The sequence below is a fragment of the Alexandromys fortis genome, unplaced genomic scaffold (assembly GCF_014885135.2).
Source record: "Alexandromys fortis isolate MF-2015 unplaced genomic scaffold, M_Fortis_MF-2015_v1.1 scaffold_155, whole genome shotgun sequence".
Lineage (NCBI taxonomy): Eukaryota > Metazoa > Chordata > Mammalia > Rodentia > Cricetidae > Alexandromys > Alexandromys fortis.
Genome location: NW_026068052.1, coordinates 3,420,253 through 3,434,006, shown reverse-complemented (window position 1 = coordinate 3,434,006; position 13,754 = coordinate 3,420,253). Strand labels below are relative to the sequence as shown.

General features: G+C 38.9%; 1 protein-coding gene across 1 annotated transcript; it reads left to right on the top strand.

Moving 5' to 3' along the window:
- Positions 1 to 10,559: 10,559 nt before the first annotated feature.
- Positions 10,560 to 12,190, top strand: LOC126487039 (alpha- and gamma-adaptin-binding protein p34-like). The gene is given in 2 exon segments (XM_050119649.1): positions 10,560 to 11,314; positions 11,317 to 12,190. Coding segments are annotated over 2 exon segments (924 nt in total). The 5' UTR covers positions 10,560 to 10,593; the 3' UTR covers positions 11,520 to 12,190.
- The last annotated feature ends 1,564 nt before the right edge of the window (positions 12,191 to 13,754 follow it).

Sequence of the window (13,754 nt, the reverse complement as noted above, 5' to 3'; positions counted from 1 at the left end):
AAAACATTTACACACATAAAATATAAATAAACCTCTAAAAATTTCATCAATGTGCACTAATACACCACCAATGACTGTAAAAAATAAAAAAATGTTGTCTGAAGTTAAAGGATTTTTAGATAAATAGAAATGCTTAATAAATTAGACAAAGGATCTAAATTAACTAAATAAAGGAAAGGGGCATGGAATTAAGAAAATAGTGGAGAATTGTGGTTCTATAAATTAAAGGAAAAGAGGAAGTATAATGAATTAAAATGTTAGGTAAATAAAGAGAAAAGAACAAGTGGCTCTGTTTTTCATTGTTATCTTAATTTTTATATGTTTTCATTAAAATAAAATTATACCCAGGCATGTGAAAGAGTTGGGGTCATGAGAGTGAGACCAGCTGTGGCACATGGGAGAACAGCCCCTGCACACTAGTAGATAACACACTAGAGCTGAGCTGTTAGCAGGGTCACAGGTGAGCCAGCCCTGAGGGCATGAGAGCAGAAGAGCTGATCCCTCCCCTCTTGTGGCCCCTACAGTAAGCAGGTGATCTGGTCATGCACAGGGGGTTATTCCAATTTTTTTTGTATCTGTTGAGGTTTGTTTTGTTATCCAGTATGTGGTCAGTTTTAGAGAAGATTCCATGAGGTGTTGAGAAGAAAGTATATTCTTTTATGTTTGGATGGAATGTTCTATAGATGTCTGTTAAGCCCATTTAACTCATAATATCTGTTAGTTCCCTTATTTCTCTGTTAAGTTTCTGTCTGGCACTCCTGTCTGGTAGTGAGTGAGAAAGGTTAAAGTATACCACTATTAATGTGTGGGGTTTGATGTGTGATTTAAGTTTTATTGTTGTTTATTTTACGAATGTGAATGTCATTGTATTGGGGATATAAATGTTCAGATAGGAAACTTCATCTTGCTGGATTTTTCCTGTGATGAATATGAAATTTCCTTTTCTATCTCTCTTGATTAACTTTAGTTTGGATTCTATTTTGTTAGATATTAGGATGCTATACCAACTTGATTCTTAGGTCCATTTGATTGGAGAACCATTTCCTAACACTTTACTCTAAGGTAATGTCTGCCTTTGGATACATCAAGAGCCTGTGGATATATCAACAGCCTATGTCATCTTGAGAGTCCCTTAAACTACCTTAATCAGCCATTTGAAAGGAAGCTTCTCGTGCCTGATACTGAAATTTTTATAGTTTATGATTTTTGTGGGAAGCATTGTCAGCCTAAGTGCCATAATGTCTTTTAATCTGTGTGTATGTAGTATGTAGCTATATTCATACATATGCACATATACCTATCTGGATTGTATATAATTTTAGGTAAATATAGGATAGTATTATTCATTGAAGCTTTTTGAAGCAACCTTGCTGTTATTTGTCCCTTTCCTCCCTGTCCTTCTGTATTTACCTCCTTCCTTCAATAGGGGTTTTTGTTTTTTTCCATTAATTAGAGAACAACCAAAGCCATATAAATAAGAACTTATGTATTTAATACAGCGTGTTACCCCTGAGGCTTTGTTTTTTTTAAAGAGAAAGTTATTCAAGGAAAAAAAGAAAAATGTTTTCCAAATAATGTACAAGTTAAAAACCACTAGATAAATTTAAAAGGGAGAGATGAGAAGATAGCTTTAAAGGGTAAAAACATTCTCATGGCAAGTCTAAGTACTTGAGTTAGGATCCCCAGTACCAACATAAGAAGCCAGGCATAGCTACAGTTACTGTTACTCTAGAACTGGAGTGCAGATACAGGCAACTCAACAGAACTGGCTAGTCAGCCACTGTACATAAAGCAGCAAGTTTCTTTTATTATTATTGTTGATGATGATGTTATTTTATTACTTAAAAAATACCAATCCAAATTCCCACTCCCTCCACATATCCTCCCACCCCCCCTCCAATCCTAAGAGAGGACAAGGCACCCTGCCCTGTGGCAAGTCCAACGCCCTCCTTACTATATCTAAGTTGAGCAAGGTATACATCCAAAGAGAATAGGATCCCAAAAAGGCAGTACATGCAGTAGAGACAAATCCCAGTGCCACTGTCGGTGGCCCTTCAGTCTGCCCCAACTGTCAACCACATCCAGAGGGACTAGTTTGATCCCATGCTCATTCACTCCCAGTCCAGTAGGAGTTGATGAGCTCCCATTCACTCAGGCAAGCTGTCACAGTAGGTGAACCCCTCATGGTCTTGACCTCCTTGCTCATATTCTCACTCTTTCCACTCTTTAACTGGACCTTGGAGCTCAGTTCAGTGCTCTGATGTGGGTCTCTGCCTCTGTTTCCATCTGTTGTTAAACAAAGGTTCTATGGTGTTAGTTAAGATAATCATTAGTCTGACTACAAGGCAAGGCCAGTTCAGACACCCTCTCCTCTATTGCTTAGGGTCTTAACTGGGGTTATCCTTGTGGATTCAAAGAAAACAACAAGTTTCTGATTTACAAAAAACCTGTGTTTCTAGGGAGTAAAGAAAGAGCAACAAAGGAAAACATCCAGCATCCCCCTCTAGCCTTTGTATGTGATACTCAATATTCAAATGCATGTAACACATTGTAAGTTGGAGAATGAAAATGGGATTAAATGAGATAAAAAGTCAACATGATAGTAAAATTATAGAATAAAGAATAGAGTCATAATAGAAGGTAAAGAAAAAGTCAATAATGAAAAATTTGAAATCAAAATTTATAAGCAAAAAGATGAAATCTGTAACATGGACTAAAAATAGCATAATCTTTTCAAACTATAAAGTTTAAAAAAACGGCAGAGACAAAGTGGCAAATATGGGGGCAAGAAGTGAAAGAAAGTCAAAATGATGGTGTTTTGAGCAACTTGTTCCTCGGTCCTCAAAAATTTGTGACTGCCGATTATATATACGAGAGCAAACAATGAGTATAACTTGGGGATTCTTCATTTCTGATCATTTATGTTGCTGGTATTGAGCCTGTATTAAACAAGTATCCAATATCTACAAATTTGTCAGAACTTTAGCATCTTCCCTCCTTTGTATACAAGGGACTTTCGCTGGGCACACTTGAATTCACAGTCTATGACATGAACAAATTTTCCTCACCTCTCTGTGAGTCACCCGATTATACTCCTTTACGTAACATGTTATAGCAAGAGAGGGGCTGTTTCCCAAGTTTACTAGCAGTGTGGAAGATCTCTTAGCCCTGAAATAAGCACAGACACAGATAGGTCTTTGTATTTAAACACGTTGTGACTACTAATCACTGTGCTCAGAAGGATGCAGTGTGGATATCTAGTATCCAGATGGCTTCAGAGATCTTTGGCTCTACAGCAGTAAATTAAAGAAAATGGGTGACTTTGGAGATCGGCCTAAAAGCTCTTCAAGCACAGGACAATCATGCTGCAGGGTTATTCTCAGTTGTTGTGGTGTGCTCCTCACCATAAGGGCAAGAGTGCCTTTCTCCATGTACTTTACTGCCTAGTACAAGCTTCTAGTATCCAGTCCCAGCACTCTGCTTTAAACCTTCTTCTGTCTGTCTTTCATCCTGAGCTTGTAGTTGTACCTTCTTCTCAGTTCCCTTAGGTAGCTCAGTTTCAAACAAGAGTTTACTTTTCATGCAGCTCATCTACTACATGTTCTGAGTCATTCAGGGCGAAAAAAAAAAATTCACCATTACTGCCGATACATATGCTGAAGGAAACTGTTTCAACCAAAACTTACTAGACCGAGTTTTGCCAGGTCTATGGACTTGTCCTGAAGATATGACTACTGGTCCTTTTTCACCAGGGTCCACCTAAAAACTCATTGTCAACAGTGTTAAACTTCCTTTCCCCAACAAGGAAGCTTTGTGGTTGGAATCATGTTTGCTATGGCTTATTCTTTTCTGCGTGCTACCTGCCTTTTCCTTTGCATGTTTTAAGTATTTTATCACTAATTTGCTTATTTCCAAAGTACTTCCTCTCTTTATTTCTTTGGAGTACAAACTACATTTTTCTTATTCTGACTCTTCTTCATTAGGAGGGAGATTCCAATATTCTGTGTTACCCAGATCTCCTTCAATTTTTCTTGAAATGTTTTGCCTAATCAATGAATTTTTATTGTGTTTTGTTAATTTACAAATGCTTGGATACTTCTTGTTGTCTGTTCATTTTTAATTTTTACCACATTTATTGCGTGTATGCACACACATGTACATATGCCATAGCATGCCTGTGAGGACAACCTATAGGATATAGTTGTTTCCTTTCATCATGTGGGCACCAGGGATCAAACTGGGGTTCCCCAGCCTTGGTGGCATCTACCTTTACCTGCTGAGCTATACTGTCAGGCCTCTTTGTCTGTTTTTGTTGTTATCTTTTTTGTTGATTCATCATTTAATTTCATTATGATCTAAGAACTTGATGGATTTTTCACTTCTTTCATAATTAAGTAATGTGAATGGTTTTTATATCAATCAGTCATCTGGATAACCTCTTTTCTAAAGGCTCTTATGATACTTGTCCACTTTTTATGGGACTGTCATATTTTTTACTGATTTGGAAGAAATTTAAAAATATATACAGTAAAATTATCCTTATCATTTGTGTTTATTCCAAAGTCCAAATATTTTCATCCCCTTGTCTTATTTTTATCCAGTTGCTGGTGTCACAATCACAGTATTGTCCAATTTACCAATTTCTATCTCTTAAAAGAAAATTATTTTCTGCATTTTCTTCTAAAAACACAATTTCCTTACTAGTTATGTAATGTTATGTAATATATTCACACTTTTACATTTTATAAAATAGGATTAAGCCTCATTCTTATGTGCATGCCCAATTTATCTAAAATTACTAATAAAGTATTTCTCTGCAATTCTCTATGATCTTTGTCATAAATTGTGGATATATATATATATATATATGAATATACATATCCACTTCTTTCTAGACTCATAAGCATGTTTAATTTGTCTATTTTTAATCCATATGTAAAACTTACATTGTCTTGACTTCAACTTTCAGCTAGATGGAATGGATGTACTTGTTTGCATTTCTTTTTTAAATATAAAATAATGGAAAGAGTTTAATTTAAGATGCAAAAGCAAGCTAGAAATATGATTGATCCATTGGACAAACAGAGTTGTAATTAGTATAGTTTTTGTGTGATTATTTTGCTCTGGGAGGCTGGGAAATGAAAGCAAAGTCTCCTTTTACAATTTTACATACATTCAGAGGTCCCTACCATGTAGTATTCACATATATGAATATATATCCATCATGAAATATTCATATATACGAATATATATGCATATAAATGTATACATGTATAAATGTGCATATACANATTTTCTCCTATGAGATTTTTAGATAGCCAAAACCCTCTTTAAATACTTTTTAGTTTAAATACTGCATATATTATAATATAATTTAATCATATCAATTCTTCATTCATTGCTATCTCTTCTGGGGCACAGCTTCTTCCACACTTTTTTCCTCTTCCTCCTCCTCTTCTTCCTCCTCCTGTTGTTGTTGATGATGATGATGGTAGTGGTGGCAGTTGCATTTCTTAAATAAGTAAACCCTTTTTATTCCAAGAAAGGAGGCAGTCATTAAAGATCAAGAATTTGTAGGTAATAGCTCCTTGATCTAGGAAAACAGTATGAAAAAAAAAACATAATCTCACACTACCCCTACAAATGAAGGTGAAATTGGTAAATTAGACTTTCTTAAGAAGAAACACAGCACACCACACAAGGGTGATGTCAGAGAACATTAAATAATGATATGAAACATTTCCAATGTTTCATTTTTAGTTTGTTTTGATTTCATATTTGTATATTATATTCGAGCTCCCTCCAGTTATTCATGTGAACCCCCACTTCTCAAATCTATGCTCTCCCTTGGTCCCTTTTTGATTTACTCATTTCTATGGTTACTCCAGGTGATAAATTCACATCTAATGAGTCAGAGCTAGGATGCACAAACAAGAGAGAACTGATGGTATTTGTCTTTCTGGCTCTAGGCTACTCATCTCACTCAGAATAATACTTTCTAGTTTGATATATTTATTTACCTGTAAATTATATGATTTTGTTTTTGTTTTTCTTTATAGATTCCATTGTCTATATGTACATTTTCATTATCCATTAATCAGTTAAGCATTTAGTTTTCTTCTATTTCTTATCTATTGTGAACAGTGTTAAACATGGCTGAGCAAGTCTCTGTGGAGTTAACATTTTTGAGATTCCATTTTTATCGGGGGGGGCGGGCAATTCTTTGTTCAGACCCATAGCTCATATAGTCTATTTTTAAATGGGACATTTGTGTTTTTTTTACTCTATTTTTTAGTTCTTTATATAGTCTGAATATTTATCCTCTGTATAGCTGGCACCCTTTTGAAAACTGTCCATGCTGGTTTCCAGAGAATGCAGACCAGTTTGCATTCTTACCAATAGTGCATGAGGGTTCCCTTTCACACACATCCTCATGAACATTTTTGTCATTTGTTTTATTGACCTTAGCTATCATGACTAGAGTAAATGAAATCTCAAAATAGTTATAATTTGTGTTTTTCAAATGACTAAGAACAATGAACAGTTTTTGAGATAGCTATTTTTAAATTCTTTTGAGAGCTCTCTGTTCAGACCCATAGGCCATTTTTTAATTGAGTCATTTGTTTTCTTTGTGCTTTTTTATACATTATGGATATTAATACTCTGATAGTTATGTATCTGACAAAGATTATCTCTCAGTCTGTGGGATTACTGTCCACTTGGTTGTTTCCTCAGCTGTATAGAAGGGTTTTTAGTTTTATAAGTTCTCACTTGCCAACAATTGTCCTTCATTTCTAAGGAAAATATTCTTATTTGGAAACTCCTCCTACATCTATATCTTGTAAGGCTATGTTTTCTTCTAGAAGTTTTGGTATTTTGCACTGACATCTTTGATCACTTTGGAGTTGGATTTTGTGCAGAGTGATAGTTTTAGGTCTAATTTTATTCTTTTGCTTGTGGACATCCAGTTTTCCCAGCATTATTTGTTGAAGATGTAGTCTTGCCTCCAATGTGTGTTTTTGGTATCTTTGTCAAATATCACATGTCAGTGGTGATATGTATTCATGGCTGTGTCTTTTAGTTTGTTCCATTGGTTTGTATGATCCTTTTTGTGTCAGTATCATATCGGTTTTATTACTATATTTCTGTAATATGTTTTGGAATCCATAAAAGGAACTTTTTTTATTAAAGATTTCTGTCTCTTCCCCACTGCCGCCTCTCATTTCCCTCCCCTTCCCCCAATCAAGTCCCCCTCCCTCGTCAGCCCAAAGAGCAATCAGGGTTCTCTGCCCTGTGGGAAGTCCAAGGACCACCCACCGCCATCCAGGTCTAGTAAGGTGAGCATCCAAACTGCCTAGGCTCCCACAAAACCAATAGGTACAGTAGGATCAAAAACCCATTGCCATTGTTCTTGAGTTCTCAGTAGTCCTCATTGTCCACAATGTTCAGCGAGACCAGTTTTAACCCAGGCTTTTTCAGACCCAGGCCAGCTGGCCTTGGTGAGTTCCCGATAGAACATGCCCATTGTCTCAGTGTGTGGGTGCACCCCTCGCGGTCCTGAGTTCCTTGCTAGTGCTCTCTCTCCTGGTGCTCCTGATCCTGAGTGAGGTAAGCCAGACCCAAAAAGAGGAACATGGGACGTACTCACTCATATTTGGTTTCTAGCCATAAATAAAGGACATTGAGCCTATAATTCGTGATCTTAGAGAAGCTAAATAAGAAGGAGAACCCAAAGAAAAACATATAGGCATCCTCCTGAATATTAACCTTCATCAGGCGTTGAAAGGAGACAGAGACAGAGACCCACATTGGAACACCGGACTGAAATCAAAAGGAACCATTTTTAGCATTGTTTTTCCCTCCTCAGTATTTTTTGGGCTATCTGGGGTCTTTTGTGGTTCCATATGATATTTGGATTTTTTTTATGTTTTTGTAAAGAATTTTGTGAAGCTTTTGCTTTGGGGATTACATTGATTCAGTAAATTGCCTTTGGTAGAATAATCATTTCCACAATGTTAGTTCTACTAGCCCATAAAAGGGGGCACTTCATCCTAAACATATATATCAAACTCTGATGCATCCAATTTCATGAAATGTATATTACTGATATTAAAAACATAGATTAAATCTTAAATACAACTCAATACCTCACTCTCCTCAATATATAGGTCACTTGAACCAAAAGTAAACAGAGAAATTTCATGATTAAATTGCATTATACAAGTCTCTGTGGTGGCTTGAATATGGCCCCCAGAGGCTCATATATTTGAATGCTTATCCATTAGGGAGTGGTGCTGTTTGGCAAGGATTAGAGGGTGTGGCCTTTTTGGAGTGGGTATGATTTTGCTGGAGGAAGTGTGCCACTGGGAGTGGGCTTTGCTGAAGTCAAATCCAGTGGCTCTCTCTTGCTGCTGCCTGCAGATCCAGATGTGAAACTCTCAACTCCTTCTCCAGCTGTGATGATAATGGACTCAGCCCCTGACATTGTAAGCCAGCCCAGATTAAATGTTTTCCTTTATAAGAGTTGTCATGGCTATGGTGTCTCTTCACAGCAATAGAACACTGACTAGGACAGTCTTCGTAGCATATAATGATTGCTAAGAATTCTAGAACAGGGGCTGGAGAGGTAGCTCAGAGGTTTAACATACAATGCTGTGACAGAGGACCCAGTTCAGTGCTCAACATCCATTTCAGTGAGGTCACTATTGCCCTTAACTCCAGCTCCAGGGGATCCCCGTACCCTCTTCTGGATTCTGCAGGCAACTGCATTAACACATACACACACACACACACACACACACACACACACATACATAATTTTAAAAATGTTCTAGAGCGTTAGACCAATAACAAAATAAATATATTCACAGAGGGTAATATTTCATATATAAGCATATGAAAAAATCAGTATACTCTGCTCCTGGTTTTAAAAACAGAACAAACTTGGGGTGATGGGTTTCGGGTTATCCCAACTACAATGTAAGACCCTATGAAAAAAAATAAATGAGCAACAAAAGCCAAAAAAAAATTGCATTATACATTCAATTAACCTATAGATAAGTACAGAGCATTTTATTCCAGCACCAAAGACCATACATTCTTCCTAGGCCATGGAAGTTTCTCTAAAATAGACTGCATATAAGAACACAAAGCAAACCATTAGAAATTCACAAAAACTGAAATGACTTCTTTCATTCTATCTTACCCCCAATGCAATAAACTTCAAAACAACAGCAAATTAATTTCCTGTCACTCTGTAAACTTATGGAGATAAATGACATATTACCAAAAGATGAATGTGTCAAGGAAAAAATTCAAGAACACAAAGAAAGCAGTGTTAAAAGGAAAGAAAGAAATTCAAAAATTTCAGGAACAAAATGAAAATTAAAACACAACACAGTACTTCTGGGGCACATTAAACACAGTTCCCAAAGAAAGCTTTATAGCTCTAAGTTCTTATATTTAAAAAAAATGAGAAAGAGCACAAATAAATAAATTTATTTTGAATATTTAAATTTCATTAACAGCAATTAACTTTAAAAGAAGCCATAAATTTGAAAGAGAACAAAGAAGGGTATATGGGAGGATTTGGATGGAGGAAGTGGAAGGGAGAAATAATATAATCATATTTAATCTTAAAAAAGAAAAAAATGAAACATAAAACCAAATGATAAGCCTAACAAAAGCAACATATAGACTCAAGGCATTCTCCATCAAAATTCCAATGTAATTCTTCATGCAGATTGTAAAAAATATCTTAAATTTCATATGTACACACCAAATACCCAGGATATTCAAAACCTATTTCGACAAGAACAAAAATATACTGCTGTAGATTTGAAATCCCAGATTTCAAATTATACTTTAGAGCTATAGTATATAGCTGTAGTGGAAACATCATGGTACTGACATAAAACTAGACTCATTGATGAGTATAACAGAATTGAAGCCCAACATATGATTCAACACTATTACAACAACATGATTATTTACAAAAAAGACTAAAAATGTGTATTTTAGAAAACCCAGCATGTTAAACACATTGTATTGATCAAATTGGACAACTCCATGTGAAAATGAAAGTATATATTTTTATCTCTCACCCTACACAGAATTCAATTCCACATGGATCAAAGATCTCGACATAAGACCTCTTGCACTAAATGTACGGGAAGAGAAAGTAGGGAATATGCTTAAATTCATTGACACAGGAAAGGACTTTCTGAGCAAGACCTCCCATAGTGTAGTCATTAAGACTAGAAATTAATAAATGAGAACTGATGAAACAAAAAAGTTTATACATAACAAAAGATATCATCACTAGAGTGAAGAAATAGGAAAGAGGATTAATGCATCTCTCATACTCCTTGGAGAAGCCTCTGTTTGCATTAGGTGATTATAAACACAGTGACCCACAACTAGCCAAGGTGTAGAGAATAAGAGACTGCAGAATGCTGTCCTAATGGAACACACATACTATAACACCCCAACCAAGGCTCAGATATCATTGCAGAAAAGGGTTATAAAGAGTGTAAATGAGGGTGCGGTCCAAGGCGGAAGCAGCGCCGGCGCGGAACACGGTCTGCGGCAGCAATGGCTGCGGGTGTCCCCTGCGCTCTGATCACCAGCTGCTCCGCCACCTTCACCGGGGACCGGCTGGTGCAACATATCCTAGGAACAGAGGATGCTGTTGTGGAAGCAGCTTCCAGCGAGGCAGTGAGGTTCTACCCCTGGACCATCGACAACAAGTACTATTCAGCAGAGGTCAATCTGTGTGTGGTGCCAAGCAAGTTCCTGGTCACTGCTGAGATCGCAGAGTCAGTCCAGGCGTTCGTGGTTTACTTTGACAGCACACAGAAATCGGGTCTTGACAGTGTCTCCTCATGGCTTCCCCTGGCAGAGGCATGGTTACCTGAGGTGATGATCCTGGTCTGTGATAGAGTCTGTGAAGACGGAGTAAACCGGCAGAAGGCTCAAGAGTGGTGCATCAAACATGGCTTTGAGCTGCCTGAGGAGGATGATGACTTCCCTGAATCCACAGGTGTAAAGCGGATTGTACAAGCGTTGAATGCCAATGTCTGGTCCAATGTTGTGATGAAGAATGACAGGAGCCAAGGCTTCAGCCTCCTCAACTCGCTGGCTGGAGCAAACCGCAGCATTGGATCAGCAGAGAGCTGTCACTCAGAGCAGCAGGCCCGGTTGCCAGCAGCTGAGAGGATAGAGTCCCTTCCGGGCCATCGTGGTGGTGCATGTGGCTCAGCAGGTGCACAGGTTGACAGCATTGTGGACCCCATGTTAGACTTGGATATTCAAGAATAGCGAGTCTTACCACTGGAGGAGGAGATCTGTAGAACTTCGAGAGGCTCTTTTCAAAGTTGAAGGAAATGAAAGACAAGGCTGCGACACTTCCTCATGAGCAAAGAAAGTGGCACGCAGAAAAGGTGGCCAAAGCCTTCTGGATGGCCATAGGAGGAGACCGAGACGAGATCGAAGGCCTTTCTTCCGACGAAGAGCACTAAATCCTTCCTGCTGGGTTTGCCTGGCACTGATGCCGGCACTGTGCACTCCAAGTGTTTCCCTGCTCAACCCGGTCCTGCTCTGCCAAGATCGCCGTCATCATGCTGGCCGCTTGACTGTTTGGGGGTTCCCTTAGGTGGGCTTTTAGGAAGGACATAGGGAGACATCTCTGTTCCTGGGTCATGAGTGAATGAGGAGTGAACTGACAGTATTGACATCTTCAGATCTGCATCTTCGGATCTCTATTCTTCGTTTTAAGATCCAGGGTAGAATGAGTCTTAGAGGTCTGTACAGGAGAGCCAGGTGTCAGAGCACACTGTGATCTCAGCACCTTGGGGTCAGAGGCCAACTTGGGCTCCATAAGGCGGCCTGCTTCTTTGCTGAATCGCCAGCATTCACACTGGCTGAAGGTTGGGAGTCTGTGCCGTTTCCTGTATACTTCCCCTGGTCCCCACTAAGAGCCAGGCTCTGAGCTAAGGTGGATGTTGTTGAGAAAAAACGGAGGCAGCTATAGATCTAGTGTGCGCCCGGTGGGTGTGTGGGGGGGACAAGTGGCTCTGGGTTTGTCTCTAAGCAAGCCCTTATGGACATTTGAAGTTCAGTGTCTGGGTTCCTGCCACAAAGAAGTAAAAGTCAGATGTCTGTGTATAAGAAACAAGCAAAGGTTTCCTTCTCTGGGTGCGGGGGTGGGGGGTAAAACACCCCTCTCCCCAGCTGCAGGACAAGGGCCCTTAGTGCAGCACGGTGCTGGTTCTGAGCACACTGCTGACATGCGGGCAACAGTGCGCTCTGACCAAGTGCTGTCCCTGAATATTTGAGATTTCAGAGCTGTGCTGTCACACTTGACGCTCTGAAAGTAAGACAAGTGCTCCTTCTTTCTGTTTGGAAGCCAGAGATCACTGCCAAAGCACTTGAACGGAGCAGTGGGGGAAGGTGAGCCGTTAAACAGTCCTGAGCCACCGCCATGGTTTACCCCAGGGCTATGGGCTCCTCTGCACCTCTCCAGGGCCCGGCCCCTTCTCCTTTATTGTACTTGAGTGCATCAGTGCCAGGGAAGCACAAGGCAACGCTTTAAAGAAGAGAGTAAAGTACAGCAAAGAGCCTTATTCCATCACAGACTCTTTGGGGAGGAGTTTCTGAGCAGGTGCAGCCTGTGATAGATGGTGCCCATCATGGGCTGAGAGCTGGTCCTGATTTAGCATGGGAAACATGGGTGGGTCACAAGCAGAAACAAAGCTCACCTTCCCTGGGTACAGGGACTTAAAACAGATGGTTGGCCAGGCCAGAACCACCACAGGGAGGAGACAGTATCTCAGTGATGGTAGCAATCCAGCGAACAGTGGGTGCTGGCTTGCTCTGAGTCCCTGTGCCTACCCCCTACACCGATCTTGTAATCTTTGAGCCTGGGTTTACACCCTCCCTTCAGTAGTACTGAAACTTTGAAGTGAGTGCGTTAGCCTTTGGTTAAGAAGGAAAATTAGGGAAGTTGACTCTGAGTTGTCAAGAAGGCAGAACATGTTTTTCTTAAAACATGGAAGATTTTAGAAAATTTGTTAGGCTACATGATTAAGTAGACTAGAAAAAGCTGTATTTGATTTTGCTGACTAAACAAAGGCAGGTAATTAAAAGATGGTTTATTTAAAAAAAAAGAGTGTAAATGACATCTTGAGAGACAAGAAATGAATCATGAATCGTTATGGCTCACAGTGATGTGTTTGTGCTCAAATTGACAAGTGATGGAGTACCTTAGTTGGCGATAGATATTAACTTTAATAACCTAGAAGTCACTTGGGAAAAAAACATTAATTGCAAAATTCCCTAAATCAAATTGACCTGTAGCATGTTTATGGAGGAATGTCTTAAGACCACTATGGGCAGTCCATACCTTAGGAAGGTGGTCCTGAGCTGTCTATGGAAGCTAGCATAATCCTGCATTCTCCATGCAACAGCATTCTCCCACGATTTCTGTTGTACTTTTAATGCTGTGGGTGGGTTCCCTGGTTAGAAATAATGCTATGTAGAAAATCAAGTAGTCTTGTCTTCATTAATCCCCTTATATTCCTACCCTGGTTTTTCTCAATGATAACTGTCACCTGGAAGAATAAGTCACATAAATCCTTACCACGCCTAAGGTGCTTTTTATTCATAACTAGCAGTTAATAAAGATTTTCTTTGATGTGTATCCTTGGAAACACTTATTGTTATTTAAATTCTTAATTTTTAATCATTGCCATTCT